The following is a 21,169-nucleotide window of genomic DNA, read 5'->3' on the forward strand; positions in this document are numbered from 1 at the left end:
CTGCAATAATATTTTTAAATTCTAATATCTATGCTACTGCAAGAATTTTTTATTCCATAAAAGTCAACTTTAGCGGATAACGACAGTTTCCTATCGGCTATGGTCCATTATCTTCATTGTAATGGCGAATAATGGTCATTACAACAGCTATTATTCTTTCTCTGAATAAACTCAGTGGTGGTCTGAATTGGTTTATTGGCCTTTTTTTTCTGCTGCAATGATGTATAAGAGGTTGAGAGGGGGCTCATTATTTAGAGAATTCAGCAATTGAGACCTTGGTAGCAGCTAAGCACCCCTTTCCTAAAAATGTAGAGAAGGAGGTGTGTGCAAGAGTTCAGGACTGACTTATCAGAATCCAGACCATAACAATTGATCAATACCATTAACCAACTAATTTGAGTTGAATTTATTTTCGGTGGGAGAATGGCTTATGTATCTGATAAAAACAGTCCATTTTTTGGATCATGTGAGTTATAAAGGGCTGTAATCCTCTAAAGAAGAAAATTATCAATGAATTGAGTGTCCCATCATATGCACATCCTGTGACAGGATGATGTCTGTTTTGTATATGGTTGACATGTCCATACACTTGTGATATTTGAGTTAGAGGTGAATAACATTTTGAGGTGCATGGGTTTGCATGGTAAATAGATTTAAATTAACATCAAGTTGGTCAGAGGATCCACCCCAAACATAATGATACTAGTGAAACCCTTTTGTGTTCTTGAAACACTTTCGGGTTCTCCAATATCCGGTCAATGTTTGTTATTTGGAAATCTCTAGTCTCTTGGTAATCAATTTCAACATATAAGTATGACTCTACGATCCACATACTATTTTCCCTATTTCAGCTTGTTTGAAGGGAAGAAGTTTGTTTCATTTTAAACACAATTTCAAGCAAAAACATTTGGTTCTCATCCCAAAGATTCAAAGTAAGAGATCTATATATGTTTGTGATTATTGAATGATGATATCCTTAATAATCTCTAATGTTATAACAGAAATTCTTGGGTGCAACACTTCCACCCTCTTTTGACTCAACATTTTGTTATATTTACAAAAAGACCTTTTATGAGAAAAAATTTAGTCATCCTCTTTATCTATATGTAAATTTGTTTTTTCCTCCTTTTTGGGTTCATGTGGATGTGCAACATTTTCTACATGCTAGTTCTAGAATTCTGGAGCCAAGGTCTGGAAACTCAGTTTCCACTTTGAGTAAGTCCATGGAGCTTCGTTTTTGACAGTTTTAGAAGTGCTACTCCAAGTTTTAGATTTTCAATAAAAAATAATATAAAAGAATCCAAGAAAAATTATTACATGACATTTCAGAGTATTTTGTGCTATAGGTTCTTTATTTTGTAATTTCAACAATTTCTGCTGAAGTTAATTTTAGATGTGTGAAATTCCTAAGTGTACTGCTACTTTGTACCGCTGTATATATTATTTATAACATCTGATTTTTTGAAAATTCATTGTGTTCATCAACCATGAAGCTTTTTGGTGCCCAGTATATCCAAAGCTTTTTCTTCACTTTTTCAAAAGAGCTCACAAGATATTGAATTTAGCATTTCTTTCTAATATTTGAGTTAAGAAGCATTTATTTCTTATATTTGAGGTTATGGAATGTTATATTTATTTTATATAGAAAATATTATTTTTATGACATGTATTATATGTAGCTGTTCGCAATAGTCTTTATAAATTTCTATAATAAGGGCCATTTTAGAGGCCTTAGGTCATCAAGTGTTATGTTTATTATTTGTTCCCTTTTTTAACTTAAGAAAAACAATGAGAAACCACTAAATTTCAGCACCATATAGACTATGTACTTAAATAAATGAGGAAATCACCACAATAAGATATCAACACTAAGATTAAGCTTTTAAAAAAGCGACCATGGCTAGTCGTTGTTTGTTTTAGCTAAAAATGACCGCAGCCCAAAATGGGGCCAAAACCTTGATATCAACTTATCACAAGTGTTACTTGGATGCTAGGGTGATATAAATCTCTCAAGATGCCTACACAGCCTTATCTTGTCATTATGTGCGCAAAAGCTTGCGCATATTTGTGCAATTATCTATGTACATAAACAGATGCAATTATATTTGCATATATGAAACATACATGCAACATTGCAAACAGATGTGTATGCATATACTTAAACATATATATGTATGTATGTCTTATATGTTTGTACATGTATTACATTTATGATCATGTCATTTTTATTCATAAATAAGATGTGAATGCTTATCAAGGAATCAAACACATAGACTAGACTCAAGATAAAATCAAATTGTATCAGAAGGATAAGATAAGTTAGGTGGAACAATTAACCAAGTTATGTGAAAGCCTTCCATTTGAAACCCTAGAGTCAACCTCTAGTCTCTAGTTGGTTTGACTATTAAGGAAGTTTGGCAATTTGTATCACTTGAGCAAAAGACATTAATAGCATATGTGATTACTTATGTTTTATTTATGAGTAATAGACAAACAAGAGAGTGTCATGACAGTGTTTTTACCATGGACATTTTAAAGCATGTTAAAATGTTGGTTTCATGAACCATAAGAAAACGTGATGATATAATGAAGTAGTTGAAATAAAGAATGATGGTGCATCTTTGCACTAAGTCTCTTGCTTGGGCAATTGCTTGTGTTCCTAGGCGATGACCTAGGTGATATTCTCAGTCCATCTCTCAATGCCACCCAACATTTTTACAATTACTCCTACAAACACATGAATTTTGAGTATTAGTTAATAGTAATAACATAGGTGGTAAGTAAAATTGTAGCAATTGTTTCCTTGGTAATTTTTATATTAATGTATTGTCAAACATGCCTGTCATGTTGTTGTAGTAATACATTTTTTGGTTCTTCTTCTTTGTGAAGTTTTACCTCTCCTCCCCTCCCTTTCTTCTTTTGGCCCATTTTGCTTAAAAACAGTCTGTAAAGAAACAGAAATCAATGTTCACACTGAGGGTTTAAGTTTTCTTTGAAACCAAAATATCAATTATCAAAGCTTGATCATGTTACATGTAACGTGTCTAAGTTAACAAACTTGCTGCTTATATGCATAGAGTCACTCTAGCCTTTTTCTGAAGCAATGGTCAATAACCCCATCTCACATCTCTTTTATTCCACTTTTTTATGAAAATAGATTTAAAGATTAATAGCCAATTCAAGCCACTCTATAGATCAAGCTATGATGGAGCATGAAGTATGAGTGGGTAGGTTCCGTGGCTTCTCTGTTGTTATATATCGGCCATGATTATGGCTTTTGATATAAGCAATGTCTTTTCTTTATTGCTAGATTTTAGGTAAATGGATGTGGGTTGACAAAACTCTAATCTTTCTATTTGGTAACAACCTAGGACCTCTACCAAAAAAACTAGCTGGGAGGTATTATTTGGGTTCCTTGGCCTTATGTAGGTATTCGAAATCTACCCAATGCATAGCGGATGTGGGATTAAACACATCGGCACAGGTCTTCGCATACTCCTTCTGATTAAGCCTTGGCACCCTTGTCAAGCTATGGGTCCAAATTGAAATCCAATCACAAAAATGATAGATCCAATAACAATTATTACGATCAGTCTATGGTCAATCCAAATGGGTATGTGTTGCAGTGTCTCCTAGTTCACATGGGCTATAGGTTGAGTCTGCTCTAATACTATTTATAACAATCTAGGACCTCATCAAAAAGGTTAGTTGGAAGATGTTGTTTGGGTTCTTTGGCCATGTATAAGTACTCAAGATCTATTTGATGAATAGCCAATGTGGGACTAAATATATGCCTACACGGATCCTCACATGCATCCAATATAATAAAGATTACCTCTTCCTTTAATCTTATTCATGTAGATTATTAGGGCCATGCATCTTTTACCTTGCATAGATGGTTTTTTATTATACATGTTGTTTATCATCAACAATTCTGACTTCTTTAATGCTTAAATGTTGCATTGATCCCATAATACATCTAATAAAACTTTGCTACTATAATTCATACAACATGGATCGGTGCATTGTGTTGTAAGACATTGTATTACATGGTGCACTCTGCTAGGGAGGAGTTGGTAGACTACATCAATAGTGCATACTGCATAATGTGTTAGTTTTTTTTAATAAATTAAAATATGGCAGGGCTCTATCCCCACACCCTACCAAACACCCACTCCCCCACCCGGATCGAAGCCTAAACCCTCAGGCAAACTGTGCCTAGCCCTTGGGGTACTAAGGCACAAAGTTTATGGGGGCTTAACATGCTGTGTAGTCGAACTCCCATCCCTTGCCTAAAATTAGATATGTTACTGCATGGATAAAAATACATCCAAGCTAAATTTTGAGACATCATGCAAACATGTGTTTCACTCCCTTAAAACTACATCTAAGTGTCTTCAACTGATTATATAGTTTATTGCACTTTTTACCTTATATCTTGTACTTCTTTACTTTTCTTGTTTGGATCGATTGAATATAAATATATAACGCTAGTCCATGTTATTTGTGTGTTAGATCTTTTCAGATGATGAAAAGCATATGTATGGGATTTGCTTCATGGAAATTGCTATGCAGATTTAATATGGTTTAGAATGCTAGATTTATCTGTATAGACCAAAATCATGGTTGAATGTCAAAACGTGCCTAATGTTAGAGGTATGAAAAAGTAGGAGGGACATCTAATCATTCAAGAATCCACTAAGATAATTCATAAGGGATGAGACAAAGGGGTGGCTGGTAAAAAATTGCAAAGCAAGCACGCACTACTCAAAACATCCATAAACAGTTGTTATAGGGGTTCATAAATTACAAACACTCTTAACAAGGGGTAAGAAACTAGTAGAAAAGACTCGAACAGGTAAAATAAAAGTTTTTACAAATATTTTGATGAACCAAAGGAAACTCATGCTAACCAGTCCTAATGTGTTAGTGCTGACACTGACATGTTAGAGCCTCGAAATTTGGAGGCCCTTTTATGATGGAGGATTATACAAATCCAAGAGATGCAAGTTTCAGGAACGCTGAATGTAAGATATAACTCAAGAAATTAAAATCTCCAAAAAGGAGAACAAAAAGTATCACATGTATTTGATAAATGGAAAATGAAATCCATTTTGCAAGGTTTGGAATGAACTAGAGGTGAATTATGTTGATTCTGTTAGATCACTTACAGTTGGTTGGCTTATGGCATAACTTTGTGGTAACTTATACAATAAAGAAACATGATGGCCATTTATAGAGAGATCAAAGATTCAAACAGGTGCAAGTCAGAGACTGATCTGAAAGGTTCAGATTCCAACTACAATTGTTAAATTTCTGATCAGACTTCAGATCTGAAGTTTTCATGTGATCTTGATTAAATTCTTTATGTCGTTTGCATCCAGTAAGTTTGCTCATGACTAATGGAAAGCGTGACATGTGGCTTCAGCCAGAGTTCAGCACTTCAGCTACATTTATCAAAGTGATACTGACTTTAGATTGGTGAGCAAGTGCAAAATGAAGTGGTCAAGATTAAAGCTTAGTAGCAGGAATCTTCTTTGAAAGGTGGCATTCCCGCTCCTAAATTTCCTTGGAAACCAGTCCCTCCACCTGCTTCCTAAGTATTGTCTTACTATTTTTTTAAAGAGACCTTCCCTATGCTTGCATCGGATCCGTTTCCAAAATCCAAGGATTGAAGGATGAACCAACAAGTCATGCTAAGTATCAGAAGCTGTCATGACAAGCTTGAGAAGAAAACTAGAAGGGGTGTTGTTTTCCAACAATATAAATGTAAATATGTTATTTCTCCTAAAATATAGAAGGGGTCCATCTCTTCCTTCTCTTCCTCTGTTATATGCAAGTCCAACTAGATTGCTTTTTCACTAGTTTGAATATGGATATATTGTATGCATAGGATTCATTACAGGAGTATTCATCCTAAATTCCAGTCCAAAACCTTCAGTTTATTTATAAATCTTACGAACAAAATCCTGCAGATGGTAAAATCTATATGAGCATGCGTTGTTCCGGATTATTATGCAACTAGTCCTCACCACTCAAATTGTTCCCTGTAACTAACCAGGTTCACTAGATACTGTAAGTCTATAACATTGCTTATCAAGGAATTCCATCTTGGTATTGGATCCCGTACCGATGAAATCCACTATAGTGTCGGTATACAGTATGATACAGTATGCCTGTGTCGATACAGACGGTTTGACATACCGGTACGCATCCGGTACAGTATGGTATGGGGTGTATCGGGCAGTTCGGCCTAGTACGGTATTCCATGTTTCTTATTATACAACTTTTTCATTAATTTGAATTTTATAGTTACGATAGTGATGACAAAGAGGTAGTTTTACCATTTTGGAATGGATTCCCTGCAACACAAAAGATTAAGGCATAACAATAACATTCTTACCATTTGTTGTTTTCTACTGACCAGGAGAAAATTCGAGTTGCCCTCTATGTACAAAAGGCTGCTCTGCAATTTATTGATGGTATGGCCTATATTAACTAAAATCGTTAAGCTTAGCTCTGTTTATTCCTCCAATCACATCTTTTATCCACTGCTATTGATCTTTCCTCTATGCAGCTGCTAAAACTGAATATCAGATTCCTGAAGAGGTCAGAAAAGCTGGTTTTTATATCAATCCTGATGAATTGGCATCTATTGCACGTGGACACAACATCAAGAGCTTGAAGATCCATGGAGGAGTTGATGGATTAGCTAGAAAACTATCTGTGTCACTAGAGGATGGCATCAAAACAAGTGATTTATCCATTAGGCAGAATATTTTTGGTGTCAACCAATATGTAGAGAAGCCCCCAAGAAGCTTCTGGATGTTTGTTTGGGATGCATTACATGACTTGACATTAATCATTCTTATGATATGTGCTTTGCTTTCCGTTGTTGTTGGACTTGCGACAGAAGGTTGGCCAAAGGGTATGTATGATGGACTCGGAATCATACTCAGTATTTTCCTTGTAGTCATAGTTACTGCAGTCAGTGACTATAAGCAATCATTGCAATTTAGAGATTTAGACAGAGAAAAGAAAAAGATATTTATTAAAGTGACAAGAGATGGTTACAAGCAAAAAGTTTTTATTTATGATGTGGTAGTTGGAGACATTGTTGATCTATCAATTGGAGATATAGTTCCTGCTGATGGAGTATATATATCTGGATATGCCTTGTTGATTGATGAATCGAGCCTGTCTGGAGAAAGTGAGCCAGTGTATGTCTCTCATGAAAACCCTTTTTTGCTGGCTGGGACTAAAGTGCAAGATGGATCTGCTAAAATGCTAGTGACTTCTGTTGGTATGAAGACAGAGTGGGGAAATTTAATGGAGACTTTGACTCAGGGTGGGGACGATGAGACACCTTTGCAGGTTAAGCTAAATGGCGTCGCAACAATTATTGGGAAGATTGGTTTGGCATTTGCGACATTAACATTCTTAGTCCTGTTAGTGAGGTTTCTAGTGGAAAAGGCCATTCATGTTGGCATACTAAATTGGACTCCAGATGATGCTTTAAAATTACTGGATTATTTTGCAATTTCTGTTACAATAATTGTTGTTGCAGTTCCTGAAGGACTACCTTTGGCTGTGACATTGAGCCTTGCATTTGCAATGAAGAAGCTAATGGATGAGAAGTCTCTTGTGAGACACCTATCAGCATGTGAGACAATGGGATCTGCTAATTGCATTTGCACTGATAAAACAGGGACTCTGACAACTAACCATATGATAGTTGATAAGGTATGGCTCTGTGAAGTATCTAAATCATTTAGAGGCAAGGAAACTGCTAATGATTTGAGAGGTACAATATCGGAAAATGTTATAGACATCCTTCTGCAGTGTATATTTCAAAATACTGGTTCAGAGGTGGTAAGAGGAACAGATGGGAAAAACACCATTCTGGGTACACCAACTGAAACGGCATTGCTAGAATTTGGCTTGGATTTTGAAGGACTTGTCGATACCAAACATCAGGATTGCAAAAAGTTAAAAATGGAGCCCTTTAATTCAGTTAAGAAAAAGATGTCTGTCCTCGTTTCATTACCTGGTGGGTTAATTCGAGCTTTCTGCAAAGGTGCATCAGAAATCATACTACAGATGTGTGACAAGATAATTGATAGTGATGGAAACACAGTCTCATTATCTGATGAGCAGAAAAGGAATATTGCAGGTGTCATTAATACTTTTGCCTGTGAAGCATTAAGAACGCTTTGCTTGGCCTTTAAGGATATGGATGGTGATCATAACGGAGAAGAAATTCCTGCTGGTGGTTACACATTAATTGCTGTTTTTGGCATTAAAGATCCAGTGCGCCCTGGTGTCAAGGATGCAGTTCAGACTTGTATAGCTGCTGGTATCAAAGTGAGGATGGTGACAGGAGACAATATCAATACAGCTAAAGCTATAGCTAAAGAGTGCGGCATATTGACAGAGGATGGTTTAGCTATAGAAGGAACTGAATTTCGCAGCAAGAGCCCTGAAGAAATGAAGAAATTAATACCTAAAATTCAGGTTTCATATCATTCTCTAGTAGATAATGCAATGCAAGGTTTTACGTCCCAATGGGATTAGGGGTGTTCTGGCTATCCCGTCACATTCCTATGAGAAACTAGGATCGTGACAGGGTCGATACTCTGAAACCTATCACATGGGGAGAGAAGAAGGAAAGAAAGAAAGGAAGGAAGGATAAAGAAAAAAGTGAAAGGAAAGAAAAAGAAGAAAAATGAAAGAAAGAAAGGAAGGAAAGAACGAAGAAAGGAAAGAGAAAGAAGAAGAAAAGGAAAAAAAAGAAAAAAAGGAAGGGATAAGAAAAAAAGAAAAAGAAAAGAAAAGAAAGAAAGGTAGAAGAAAATAAAGAAAAGGAAAGAAAGAAAAAAAGAAAGGAAGGAAAGAAGGAGAAGGAGATGGAGGATATCTACCAGAATGTAGGATCACTGTCGGAATGGGATGGGACAGCGGGGCGTCCCATTCCATATAGAAACTGGGATACGTCCATTCCATGGGATTTAAAATCTTAATGCAATGACAAATTTGCAACTTCATTGATTACCATATCCAATTTCCTATGCTTGGAATAAAATTTCATGTCATTGAAGAGCAAGACCTTCCATGCAGTGAATATTATTCCAATTGTGAATCAGTGAGGGAAATTGTTCGAGTTGTACATGGTCATTGCATTGCTCTAGTTTGAGTATTGATGAAATACCTGAAACAATTATTTGATGTCAAGATATTTGTGTGCAGGTTATGGCTCGGTCTTTGCCTTTGGACAAACATACCTTGGTGACAAACTTGAGGAAAATGTTTAATGAAGTTGTTGCAGTTACTGGTGATGGAACTAATGATGCACCAGCATTGCATGAGTCAGACATTGGTCTAGCAATGGGTATTGCAGGCACAGAGGTAAACATTATTTGTACATGATCATTTCTTGTTACCATGATTTAAGCACAGAAGCTCATTATTTTTAGATCATGTTTTTTAATCCCATTGGGTAGTTTCATTGAGGAAAGAAATTCAGGAAAGTAAGGTGCAAGTTGATGACACTTGAAAAATCATATATAAATAATCAAACGTCAACATAACTGCAGTTTTTTTTTTGCTGCAACCATATGAATTTTGATTTTAGCAGTTAAGAGTGGTTAAGCTTTAGTTTCATCGGTTGCAGTTGATATCCTATAAAAACCAGAATTATCGATCACTATTAGGGGAAAAATATGGAGAACAATGAAATAACTCAACTCAAGTAAGCCTTAATCCCAAACTAATTGGGGTTGGCTACATAAATCCTTTTCCTCCATTCTACTCGATTAAGGGCCGTACTTTCTAAAAGATAGATGGAGAACAATAAAATAATTCAAGAAAATATATTGGAGATCATGCTAAAGCATGGTGTTCCGTACCGATCCAAACCGATCGGTACAATCCGTATCGTACCGTATTGACGGAGAACCGATCCGGTTCATGTCAGATTTTCTGAACTAGATTTCTAGAAAATGACCTGAACAGGACCGAACCGCCCGATACCAGACGGTACTGTACAATAACAGTTCGGTCCGATTCGATACTGTACGGTACCAGTTCGATCCAGTTCGGCTTGATTTTTTTTTTTTTTTGCTGTTGGATGGGATTTTTTTTTATTTTTTAATTATCGGTACGATATCGTACTGGCCGGCAACCGACACGGATTCTGGTATCGAGTTCGTGAATCTTGTTCTAAAGTATATTATTTTGTTTATGGACCTTTGGATGTATTGCCTTACTGATTCTACACTGAAGCAATAATTTTTTAAATAAGATATTGATTTTCAAAACTATCTTTAAAATTTAAAGAAATTGCATAAGTAGCTTGTATCATATGTAGACCCATAATTTAGTTCTGGCTTAAATACTGGAACTGGCCAAGTTTTCTATCGATTTAGGTCAAAATTGAAATATCCCAGTTTTGGTTCCAGAGCATTTGTTGGAACTTTGAACCATGTTTTTAACAATTCCATGTAACGACAATATTGAAAATTATCCTATATAGTTGTGGTGATTTTCATTTAACATATAATTTCTTTTTTTGTGCCATATGTACATTCACAACTGTCTTCATAATAGCAACAATACAAATAACCTCAAAATTCGTGACAAGGATAAACAGATGCATAGCTATGTTTGACAAGAGATTCTGAGTGTCCTATATATTCCTTCGATTTTATAGGAAGCTTATAGATTTCTACTGCAATGAGAAGCTTAAATACTATCGTTTACCACAATTTTTAACCTTTGGCCTGAAACCGGGTGTACATTTTTTTCCCCTCATTATTGTGTCCGTTGGGCTTCTAATTCCTAAAAGAAAACTGAAATAATCAACAGCTAAGATAATCAGACCATTTGAACTGAAACAATAGGCTGCTTAAGATAGTCAGACAGGTTTAAAAAACAAAAGCGGGTTAACCTATAATTCATGTACCAAACAGTAATTGTATGTTTTGTATCGCTTTGATGATCAGCTGGTGGACTAGATACTATAAGATAGGATGACTACTGCTTGTAAATTTCTGTAGCCTTAGATGCATGAAAAGGCTAACAACCTTAGTTAATTAATGGTAACCTGGCTTATGAAAGACATTTGTGTAATGTCATACAAGAATGATCTAGCTAATTTCTTTCACTCCTATATGGCTATGCAAGTGTATTTCCACATTGAAGGGTTTGAAGATGCACCCTTGGTGTTTCTGAAAAACAATCTACGTGCTTTTGTAGGATGAACCGATGAAAGGTTACATAAGTTGATGAGTATGGGTAAGGAGCTCTATAACATGCTCCCACATGTTGTAACCTGAAATGAATGAGACAGAGATTGACAGGCCTTGTTATATAGCATTCAGAGACCAATGTTTTTTGGTTCTATATACCCTCTTATGTGTTCAAGTTGATTGCATTTATTTGAGAAGTTTGGATATATTGAAGAGCAGCAGGGTTTTGTGATACCATAATGGAGTTGCTGGGGGCATGTAGGCCTGTAGTTTGTGAGCATACTTGTTAGTGTTCATGCATGCATTGTACCTATGGGGTATTGATGAGAATTGAAAATTCCGCATTTATTTTAGAAGGAGACATCGTAATTTAGAAATTGTGGGATTTTGAATAATGTAATTGAGAGACTTTTGAGAGATTTTATCTTGTTTTCATTTTAAGAGATAAGATTTTCACTTTTATTAAGATGTGATTTCATTTGAGATATTTTATCTTGTTTCTATTTGGAGAGAGATGATTTTCATATTTATTAGGATGTGATTTTGTTTCATTTTATTTTTATCTATTTAAAGACACCTATTGTATTGAGGGGGCGGCTTTGAATGACAAATCGAAAATTCTAAAGTGTGTTGATTTTTTTCTCTCTTGATTTCATGTTTTTCCTTTATTTTATTTTCCTTTCCTATTTGCTTTCTTGCATTTTTGGTGCTGTATCAATTGGTATCAGAGCACTGTTAGATCACTTTCTGTGCACTGTGCAAATTGCTTTGAGGTAATTGATCTCATCTCATATAAGGTATGGTTCCTTCAATGATACTTGTGACTTCTTCAAATTATTGGGTAGCTTTTACAATTCCTTAGGTCCTTTTATTTTTCATACTACCCTAAACTCCTTTATTTCATACGTCCCTGAACCAAAAAGAAAAAAAAGAGGAATCTGAATCATTTTGTTGGCCTTATTTTATTCACATTTATCTTTAATAGCTCGGTTATATTGCATCACCTCTTTAAAATTGCACGTACCGAAAAATATAGGCACTGCATTGACATTACGTTCTTCATTGTGAGCATTGTGGTTGAATTTCTCTGTGATTACAACATATGAGTCTAATATCACTTTTATCCTTACCCTTTCTTGCTATCATGATCATTGGCAATTTGAAAGATGCTCATTCTACTATGGAAAAAGAACTTGAATTAGTTAAAAATATCCAAACTGCATTCCAAGATACATTAAACCAAATATGTCAGTCATTAGACTGATTTCAAACTAAGCTTATTGAGCTTCATACTAATCTAATTGATCACTGCATGGACATAGCTAATCTTATCAGTTAGCAGGTCAAATGCCTATTGTCCCTGAGAGAGTCAAGACTAGATAAACAACCTCTAGAGGATGACCATACTAGTAGTCAATCCATTCATCAGCCTCTCTAGACTGTTAAGCCAATTGGTGGTTCGAGACATATCTTGCAGACTAGTCAGTCCTTTCAGGCACCTCCAATCTATATGTCAATCCCTCCAATTACCTACCATTCTATAAATAGTTTTTAGAGTCCACATAATCGTAGGATTCCTCCAGATTACATAATAGAAGCCAGGGATGATGAGTACTATGGAGATGATTATGAGGGAGAAGTGGAACCGCTTATTTTCCCATCTAGACATCATGAGCAACCTATTACATATGATTGAGGTCCTAGGCACTTCAGACCCCGAGGTCAATAATTTAGGCCATATCCATCTAGATGTGAGGAGTTTGAGGAATCACCTAAAGTGGTTCAGATTGATGTCATCTCCGATGATGATAGGTTAGATCCAGATGTATTCTATGAGTGGTTATAGGACCTAGAGACTTATTTTAAGGGTACAACATGTCAGATGCATCTTGTATCCGTTTTGCTAAAATAAAGCTTGTGGGTTCTGCCAAGCAATATTGGCAGACAATCCAAAGGGATCTAGAGTGATTAAGACATCCACCTATAGTCCTTTGGAAGGAGATGAAGTTTAAGTTTTGTGAGAAATATGTTCCCACTTACTATAGGAGTCGGTTATTGGACCAATGATATACTCTTAGACAAGAAACCACTAGTGTCACTGACTACATAACTTGTTTTGAGGATTTACAATTGAGGAGTGATGTTTCTAAAGAGTCATGAAAGCTGGTATCTAAGTTTGTTAATGGTTTAAGAATCAACTTGAAGAGGAAGATTTCGTTGTATTCTTCTAAATCTATAGGGGATGCCTACCATAAAGCCTTAGAGATTGAGAAGTTTCATAGGATTTTTTCCTAAAGAAGAGGAGTTTCCTTCCCCAACGAGTCTGGACAATCTAGGTTTGCCCCTATCAATTGCACTAAGGGTGCTTCACAGCTATTGACTTCTCATACGAATCATGGTCGTACTCTGAGTATGACTGCTAATCAGCAACCCGCAATCATTATGATCTGGGACTCTGCCTCAATGGCATCTCATTCAGTTAGTTTTTCAAATATAGAGTACCATTATTGTCATAATAAGGGTCATATAGCTGCTTCATGTCCACATCATACATTGGTCATGGAAATTGAATGTGAGGAAACTTTACCTAATAGCCCCATAGAGGACTTTAACCCTCTAAAGCCAACTGCTTCAGACGAAGAGTGTGAAGAGAATTGTGAGGATTTAAAAGGGTGTGTTAATGTCAGGAGATGATGTATCATCACCACTCCTGTGGACTCTGAGGCATGGAAATGCACTAGCATTTTTCATACTTATGTCCAATATAGGGATAAGGTCTGCAAGCTTGTCACTAATGGGGATAGCTCTATGAATGTTGTGTCTAAGTCTGCCATTTATATATTGAAGCTGAAGTCTCAGCCTCATCCTCATCCTGATTCTTATAGAGTTGCATGGGTAGATAAAATCTCACTTTCTATTAGTGAGTATTGTCTAGTGCCAATTCAGATGAGAGGTTACTCTGCTGAGATTATGTGTGATGTGTTATCCATGAAGATTGCTATTGTCTTGTTAGGTCGATCTTGGATTTACGATGTGGATGCTCATAACTTTGATAGGAAGAATATTTATATTTTCATGCATAACAGTAAGAAAATTAGATTAAACCTGTTAAGCCTAGTGAGTCCCAACCTACAAAAAAGGATAAGAGTTCTCTTCAAATCCTTAGTCAGAAAAATTGTAACATTTTAACTTAGGGAATTTGAAAAAGAGAGTTGGAAGTCTGGAGTAATGTTATTTGTCATCTTTAGGGGTGGATCCACTTGACTTCGAACTCTCAAGATAACCCACCTCCTGAGATTGAGCAGTGGATAGAGTTTAAGGATGTGACCCCATAGGACATACCAGATGGCCTACCTCCTATGTGTGACATCCAACATGCCATTGACTTAGTTCCAAGGTCCCATATACGTAATCTTCCACACTATAGGTTGAACCTTAAGGAGCAGAAGGAGATAAGAAAATAAGTAGATGGCTTGTTGCAGAAAGGTCACATTCGACATAGCCTCAGTTCTTGTGCTGTACCAACCCTTTTGACCCTTAAGAAAGATGGTACATGGAGAATGTGTGTACATAGTAGAGCTATCAATAGGATCACTATCAAATATAGATTTTTCATTCCTAAGCTTGAGGACATGCTTGATCAATTAGCTGGCTCTATAGTCTATTCCAAATTTGATTTGTGTAGTGGGTATCACCAAATTAGGATTCGGCCTGGGGATGAGTGAAAGACTGCCTTTAAGACCTAGGATAGTCTTTATGAATGGTTAGTCATACCCTTTGGGTTGACCAATGCTCCTAGTACATTTATGAGGTTTATGATGAAGTTGTTGAGATCCTTTATTGGTAAATTCTTAGTCATCTACTTTGATGATGTTCCGATTTGTAGGTCTGGAAAAGAGCACTTAGTTCATCTTAGGTAGGTGTTTCTCACTATTATGTCTGTCAAGTTATATGTTAATCTTAAAAAGTGTTCCTTCCTTCAGGACCAAGTATTGTTCTTACTTCTTGAGATATGTTGTATCTTTTCTGGGTATCATGGCTGATCTTGAGAAGGTGAAAGCCATTAGAAAGTGGTCTGAACCAATATCTCTTTTTGAGATTCATAGCTTTTATAGTCTAGCCTCTTTCTATAAATGCTTTATTAGGAGATTTAGCATCATCATGGCTCCCATTACAAATTGTACGAGAAAAAGGGAGTTTCATCGGCCTGCTATTGCCGTAAGAGCTTTTAGCAATATAAAGCTCAAGATGTCTAAGGCACTTGTGTTGATCCATCCTGATTTCTCTAAAGCTTTTGAGGTAACCTATGATGCATCTGGTATGGAAATTGGGGGGGTTCTTAGTCAAGATGGTCATCTTGTAGCCTACTTCAGCAAAAAAACTCAATGATGCCAAGCAGAGGTATTCCATATATGATAAAGAGTTTTATGTTATTGTTCAAGCTCTTAGATTTTAGCAATATTATCCTCTACCTCAAGAGTTTATCTTATATTTTGATCATTTGTCTCTTAGGTACATCCAGTCCCAGAAGAAACTTAGCGCTAGGCATGCCAAATGGATAGAGTTTCTCCAGGACTACACCTTTGTTCTCAAACACAAAACTGGTGTTGAGAATAAGGTTGCTGATGCACTAAGTAGGGTAGTTATGTCCTCCAGTCCATGAGTGCCAAGGTAGTTGGTTTTGAACGAATGAAGGATGACTATCCAGATTGTCCTGATTTTGTTCTCATTTTTCAAGAAGTTAGTACAGAAATCGTCGAGAATGTGTTGACTTTGTGATCAGGGATAGTTACCTATTTAGGCATTGTCGCCTATGCATACCTGGGACATCTCTATGGGATTTTCTCATTTGGGAGCTTCACGAGGGAGACTTAGTTGGGCACTTTGGGCGCAATAAGATCATAGCTTTGATTGAAGACAAGTTCTATTGGCCATCCTTTAAAAGGGATGGGGCTAGAGTCCTCGCACAATGTCGCACATGCCAAATGGTTAAGGCCCAGAAACAAAACACCAGTTTGTATACCCCTCTTCCTATCCCGCATTCTCCATGGAAAGACCTTAGCATGGATTTCATTCTCGGGTTATCTAGGACCACTAGGGGGCATGACTCAATCCTATTTGTTGTTGATAGATTTTCTAAAATGGCACACTTCATTCCTTACCATAAGTTTTCTGATGCCTCTGTTGTTGCTAAAGTGTTCTTTAGGGAGGTCATTAAACTTCATGGTTTGCCTTCTTCCATAGTGTGACCGTGATGTTAAATTTATGAGTTATTTCTAGAAGATCCTTTGAAAATTGTTTGGGATCAATTTTTTAAATTTTCCTCATCCTTTCATTCTTAGACAGATGGTCAACTAGAGGTTGTAAACCATAGCCTTGATGATTTGCTTAGGTGTCTAGTTGGCGATAAACCTGATACATGAGATTTGTTATTGCATGGCGAAATTTGTCTATACAGCTTGGGAAATCGATCTACTGGCAAGAGTCCTTTTGAAATTATTTATGGCCTTAATCCTAATCAATCCATTGATCTTGTTTCCTTATCAATGGATAACCGTATTTCTGAGCCTGCCATCTCTTTTGCTCAATATATTCGTGACATTTATGCCGATATTTGGAGAAAGATTACTACAAGCACCAAGAAATATAAACTTGCTACTAATGCTCGCTGTAGGAATGTAAAGTTTAATGAGGGTGACTATGTGATGGATCGTATCCGTTCATAATGTTACCCCAAACATTTATTCAAGAAATTACATGCTCGAGCTACTGGTCCTTTCACATCGTTCGTAAACTTAGACCTAATGCTTGTTATTTAGAGTTACCTTCTGATTTGAAATTTAGTCAAATTTATAATGTTGCAGTTTTGTTTCTTTATCAAAGCACATTCGAGCCTCCTATTATGCATGTAGGTTTTTCTACTGGTTGCACTACATTTTCTGTTCCATTTTCAGTTCTTCCTCTACTTCCATCCTCGTCATTGGACTACATTGAGTGCATTATCACTAACGAGATTGTTTCTTCTGCTCATGGTGGATTTCAAAGGTTTTTGGTTAAGTGGTAGGACCGGCCAGATTTAGATGTTACTTAGGTTCATGAGGATGAGTTACACTGCATTGATTCAAATCTCCTGGAGACCTATCATAATTCCTCATTGGAGGCGAGTTCTTTCCAGCCAAGAAAAAATGATGAGAATCGGGAATTCCGCTCTTATTTTAGAAAGAGACGTCGTAATTAGGAATTATGGGATTTTGAATAATGTAATTGAGAGATTTTTGAGAGATCTTATTTTCCATTTTGAGAGATACAATTTTCATTTTTATTGGAATGTGATTTCATTTGAAAGATTTTATCTTATTTTCATTTTGAGAGATATGATTGTCACTTTCATTAGGATGTGATTTCGTTTTCATTTTATTTTTGTCTATTTAAAGACTCCTATTGTATTGAGGGGGCAGCTTTGAATGACAAATAAAAAATCCTAGAGTGTATTGGTTTTTTTCTTTCTCTTGATTTCCTTGTTTTTCTTTCATTTTATTTCCCCTTCCTGTTTGCTTTCTTGTGTTTTTGGTGCTGCATCAGGTATATTGTTGTATTGGCAACATAATCACTTGGGTCCAACATTGGAGTACCTCCTTGAAGCTGTAATATTTTATTGCTAAGATAAGAGATATTGCCAGATAGAAATGCATTCCTTTTGCATATGCACTTTATGATGCCAATTTTTTAACTATTATTACTCTTGCAATTTTTTTATCAAATTTTCTTTTGTGTCTGTGTGTTTTGGGAAGGAGGATGGTGGGTTAACTTGATTGTATGTATGACTTTTGCATTTTATAAGCTTCTTGATTTTCATTTCAGAATGTGGTCAAGAATAAGTTACACAACGTTCTACTAAAAATCCTGCTGTAAGTTCATGTCGGAACTTTTGTTAACATTGTTGACATGTCCCTATTTACCTAATGTAAACTGATAATCTCATAACAAATGTTAATAGCGCCCTAGAAAGCAAAAACTGTTGTCAAGTGCTCGATATACCTGAAAAATGATGAAAATCATATCACTTAATTATTAGATACTCAACTTTTTCATGAGGATGGGCAGAGGACATGCCCATTTAGTATGAAACTAAAGTGAGAATTCCTTATCAGTGGAAAACCGAAGCCTTAAAATGGTTTGTCTGAGCTTTTGCTCCTATGCGATGATTTTTGATCCAGTACAATTGTGAGAATTCTAAGTAACTGCTGGAGCCTTGTTTTTCTATCTTTAAATTAGAAATTCTTGCTGCATTAATATCACATTCATAATTACAACTATTTTTAACTTCTTTATGTATAATCTTCAACCTGTATGTTATGCACAGGTAGCAAAAGAGAGTGCTGATGTGATCATAATGGATGACAACTTTACTACCATTATAAATGTAGCCAAATGGGGTCGTGCGGTTTACATAAATATCCAGAAGTTTGTACAATTCCAATTGACAGTTAATGTGGTTGCTCTGATGGTCAATTTTGTTTCCGCATGCATCACAGGTACACCAAATCCTCATTGGAACTCTTTTCTTGCCACCCTTTCAAGGACTATTATGTCGCTATGCCTTTTAAATCACTTATTTCTCATGTTATTTAATTCTTAGGGAGTGCTCCACTCACTGCTGTCCAGTTGCTCTGGGTTAACATGATTATGGATACACTTGGTGCTTTAGCATTAGCAACAGAGCCTCCAAGTGATGAACTGATGAATAGACCACCTACTGGGCGGGGAGAGAACTTTATCACCAGGGTCATGTGGAGAAATATCATCGGCCAAAGTATATTTCAGCTGATTGTACTTGGACTTCTCATGTTTGATGGGAAACAGCTTTTGAAAATCAGGGGTCCAGATGCTGATTCAGTTCTCAATACATTCATATTCAACACATTTGTGTTTTGCCAGGTACCCGTTGTAACTGTATTTTTTAAATATGGAACATTTCTAGTAACTATGGCTCAGCACCATTATTGCATGGTTCTTCATTTTGGATCTCAACTGGATTAATTTATAGTTTCTGTGGTAGACTTTGTGTGTTTTGCTTATTCAAAGAATTCTTAATAATTGTTCTTTGGTATTTGAAAATCTATGCATTTCATAGTACCCAGTTGAAATATCACCAGTTGTTTCTTTTTGCAATTAGATCTCTTTTGGTATATAACTCTACTGGAATGCCAGTGCACAAGATAGGAATGGGCAACAAGTCCCATTGCCAATAAAGAATAATTATATTAGAGAAGAGATTGGATGATGGCATATGGTTTCTAAGGTTGTTGCACTAAATGCTTTCTTTATCATTGGCATTAGCAAACTACCTGGTTTGACAGAATGTTATAACAAGCACCACGCATGCATGCTATTATTAGTACACCACTATGCGTTGCCTGATGCTTGAATTTCTTCTTGAGAGAGCTACCAAGTTTCATGCAAATTTATTGGAGTAAACATTTTCTTCAACTTTGTGCATATGAGTGCTTGTATCTACTCTTCTTAATTCTGAGATAATAAGAACATATGCCTACCATATGCTCCAAATTCAAGATGTTCGACCCTAATTCATGCATACTTATCCAGGATGTTTCCTAAAATATTTTGTTGATATTTTCATGCCAATGGACATCAAGAAATACAACATCTCACAAAGAAGAACTAACTATCTTCACTACTATATTTTTGAAATCCTGAATATATTTCCAGTTTTAGTTGCTTTTTTTTTTTTGGTAATTGTGGCTGTGAAACAGCTTATGATAATTGCAAATTATTGGTTTTCCTTCGCCAGATTATTTGATCATTGCAAATTAAATTATCTAAACTGGTTCTTATTGCTTCAGGTCTTTAATGAAATAAATAGCCGGCAGATGGAAAAGATTAACGTGTTCCATGGAATATTCAGCAGCTGGATCTTTTCAGCTGTCTTGGCTTCCACTGTCATATTCCAAGTAATAATAGTGCAATTCCTTGGTGCATTTGCAAGCACGGTGCCGCTGAGCTGGCAGTTATGGTTGCTCAGTATACTGATTGGAGCCATCAGCATGGTATATGCAATCATCTTAAAGTGCATTCCAGTAGAACAGAACAAGCAGCCCATTCGCGATCAAAATGGTTATGAGCCAATCCCTCGTGGTCCAGAAGAGGTGTAAGAAAACAGAGTGACTTGTTCGTCACTTCATACCATCATGGTTTGATGATGTTATAGGGGCTCGTCATTATTATAATATGCACAGTATATTTCAAATCGTCAACCGCGGAAAACTTCTATGCATCCAAATCCCCCCTGTTTTGCAGGAGTTTTGCTTGGATGTGATGGTCTCTGGTTCAAATTAGTTGGTGAACTCAATAAATTGGAAAGGTTGCTTTTGTGACTTTGTTATCTCACCGTAAAACACAGAAGAAATAACAATCTTTTTACTTTTTATGTTAAGCGCTTGCTTTCTGTGGTGACTTCTTTTCGTTTTTCTACCTTTGTTGGCATTGTTGTTGGGGACGGGTCAGTGGTTGTTTTGAGTTGGCTCAGGATGTATATGGTGTCACTTTTAAAAGAAAAAGAAAAAAAGAAAAAAAAAAAAGGAGAGATTGATTGCCTAGCATAAAAGCACCAGAAAACAAAAAAAAGAGAGCTTGTAATCCAACCGAGCAGCCTACTGCTTTGCTGTGGAAACACCATTTAAGGAGTTAATTTCGGGAAACCTTGTTCCGTTGGCATGAAATCCTCTGATTCATTAGATGTCTCCTGTCCTGACAATACTGTTGGTTTTTATAAATTATTAATATTTTAATTTAAGAGTCTATTCTTCCAACTGGTTGGCTCAGTTGGCTCCTAGGTTTCTACAGATAAAATAGAACAAAATGTTTTTTTTTTGAAATATGCATTATAAGTAATTTTATAGTTT

At 36.1% G+C, this 21,169-nt stretch overlaps 1 protein-coding gene across 1 annotated transcript in view; it reads left to right on the forward strand.

The window, feature by feature from the left end:
• Nucleotides 1–20,700, forward strand: part of LOC105045328 (probable calcium-transporting ATPase 8, plasma membrane-type) — a 22,305-nt gene extending 1,605 nt beyond the window's left edge. The window contains exons 2-7 of the mRNA XM_010923565.4: nt 6,428–6,482; nt 6,578–8,514; nt 9,247–9,405; nt 18,610–18,781; nt 18,886–19,184; nt 20,111–20,700. Of these exons, the coding sequence (XP_010921867.1) occupies nt 6,428–6,482; nt 6,578–8,514; nt 9,247–9,405; nt 18,610–18,781; nt 18,886–19,184; nt 20,111–20,419 (2,931 nt within the window). The 3' untranslated portion in view covers nt 20,420–20,700. The remainder of the gene's footprint in view (nt 1–6,427; nt 6,483–6,577; nt 8,515–9,246; nt 9,406–18,609; nt 18,782–18,885; nt 19,185–20,110) is intronic.
• Nucleotides 20,701–21,169: the final 469 nt, after the last annotated feature.

The sequence above is a fragment of the Elaeis guineensis genome, chromosome 5, assembly GCF_000442705.2.
Source record: "Elaeis guineensis isolate ETL-2024a chromosome 5, EG11, whole genome shotgun sequence".
In the NCBI taxonomy this organism is placed as follows: Eukaryota; Viridiplantae; Streptophyta; class Magnoliopsida; order Arecales; family Arecaceae; genus Elaeis; species Elaeis guineensis.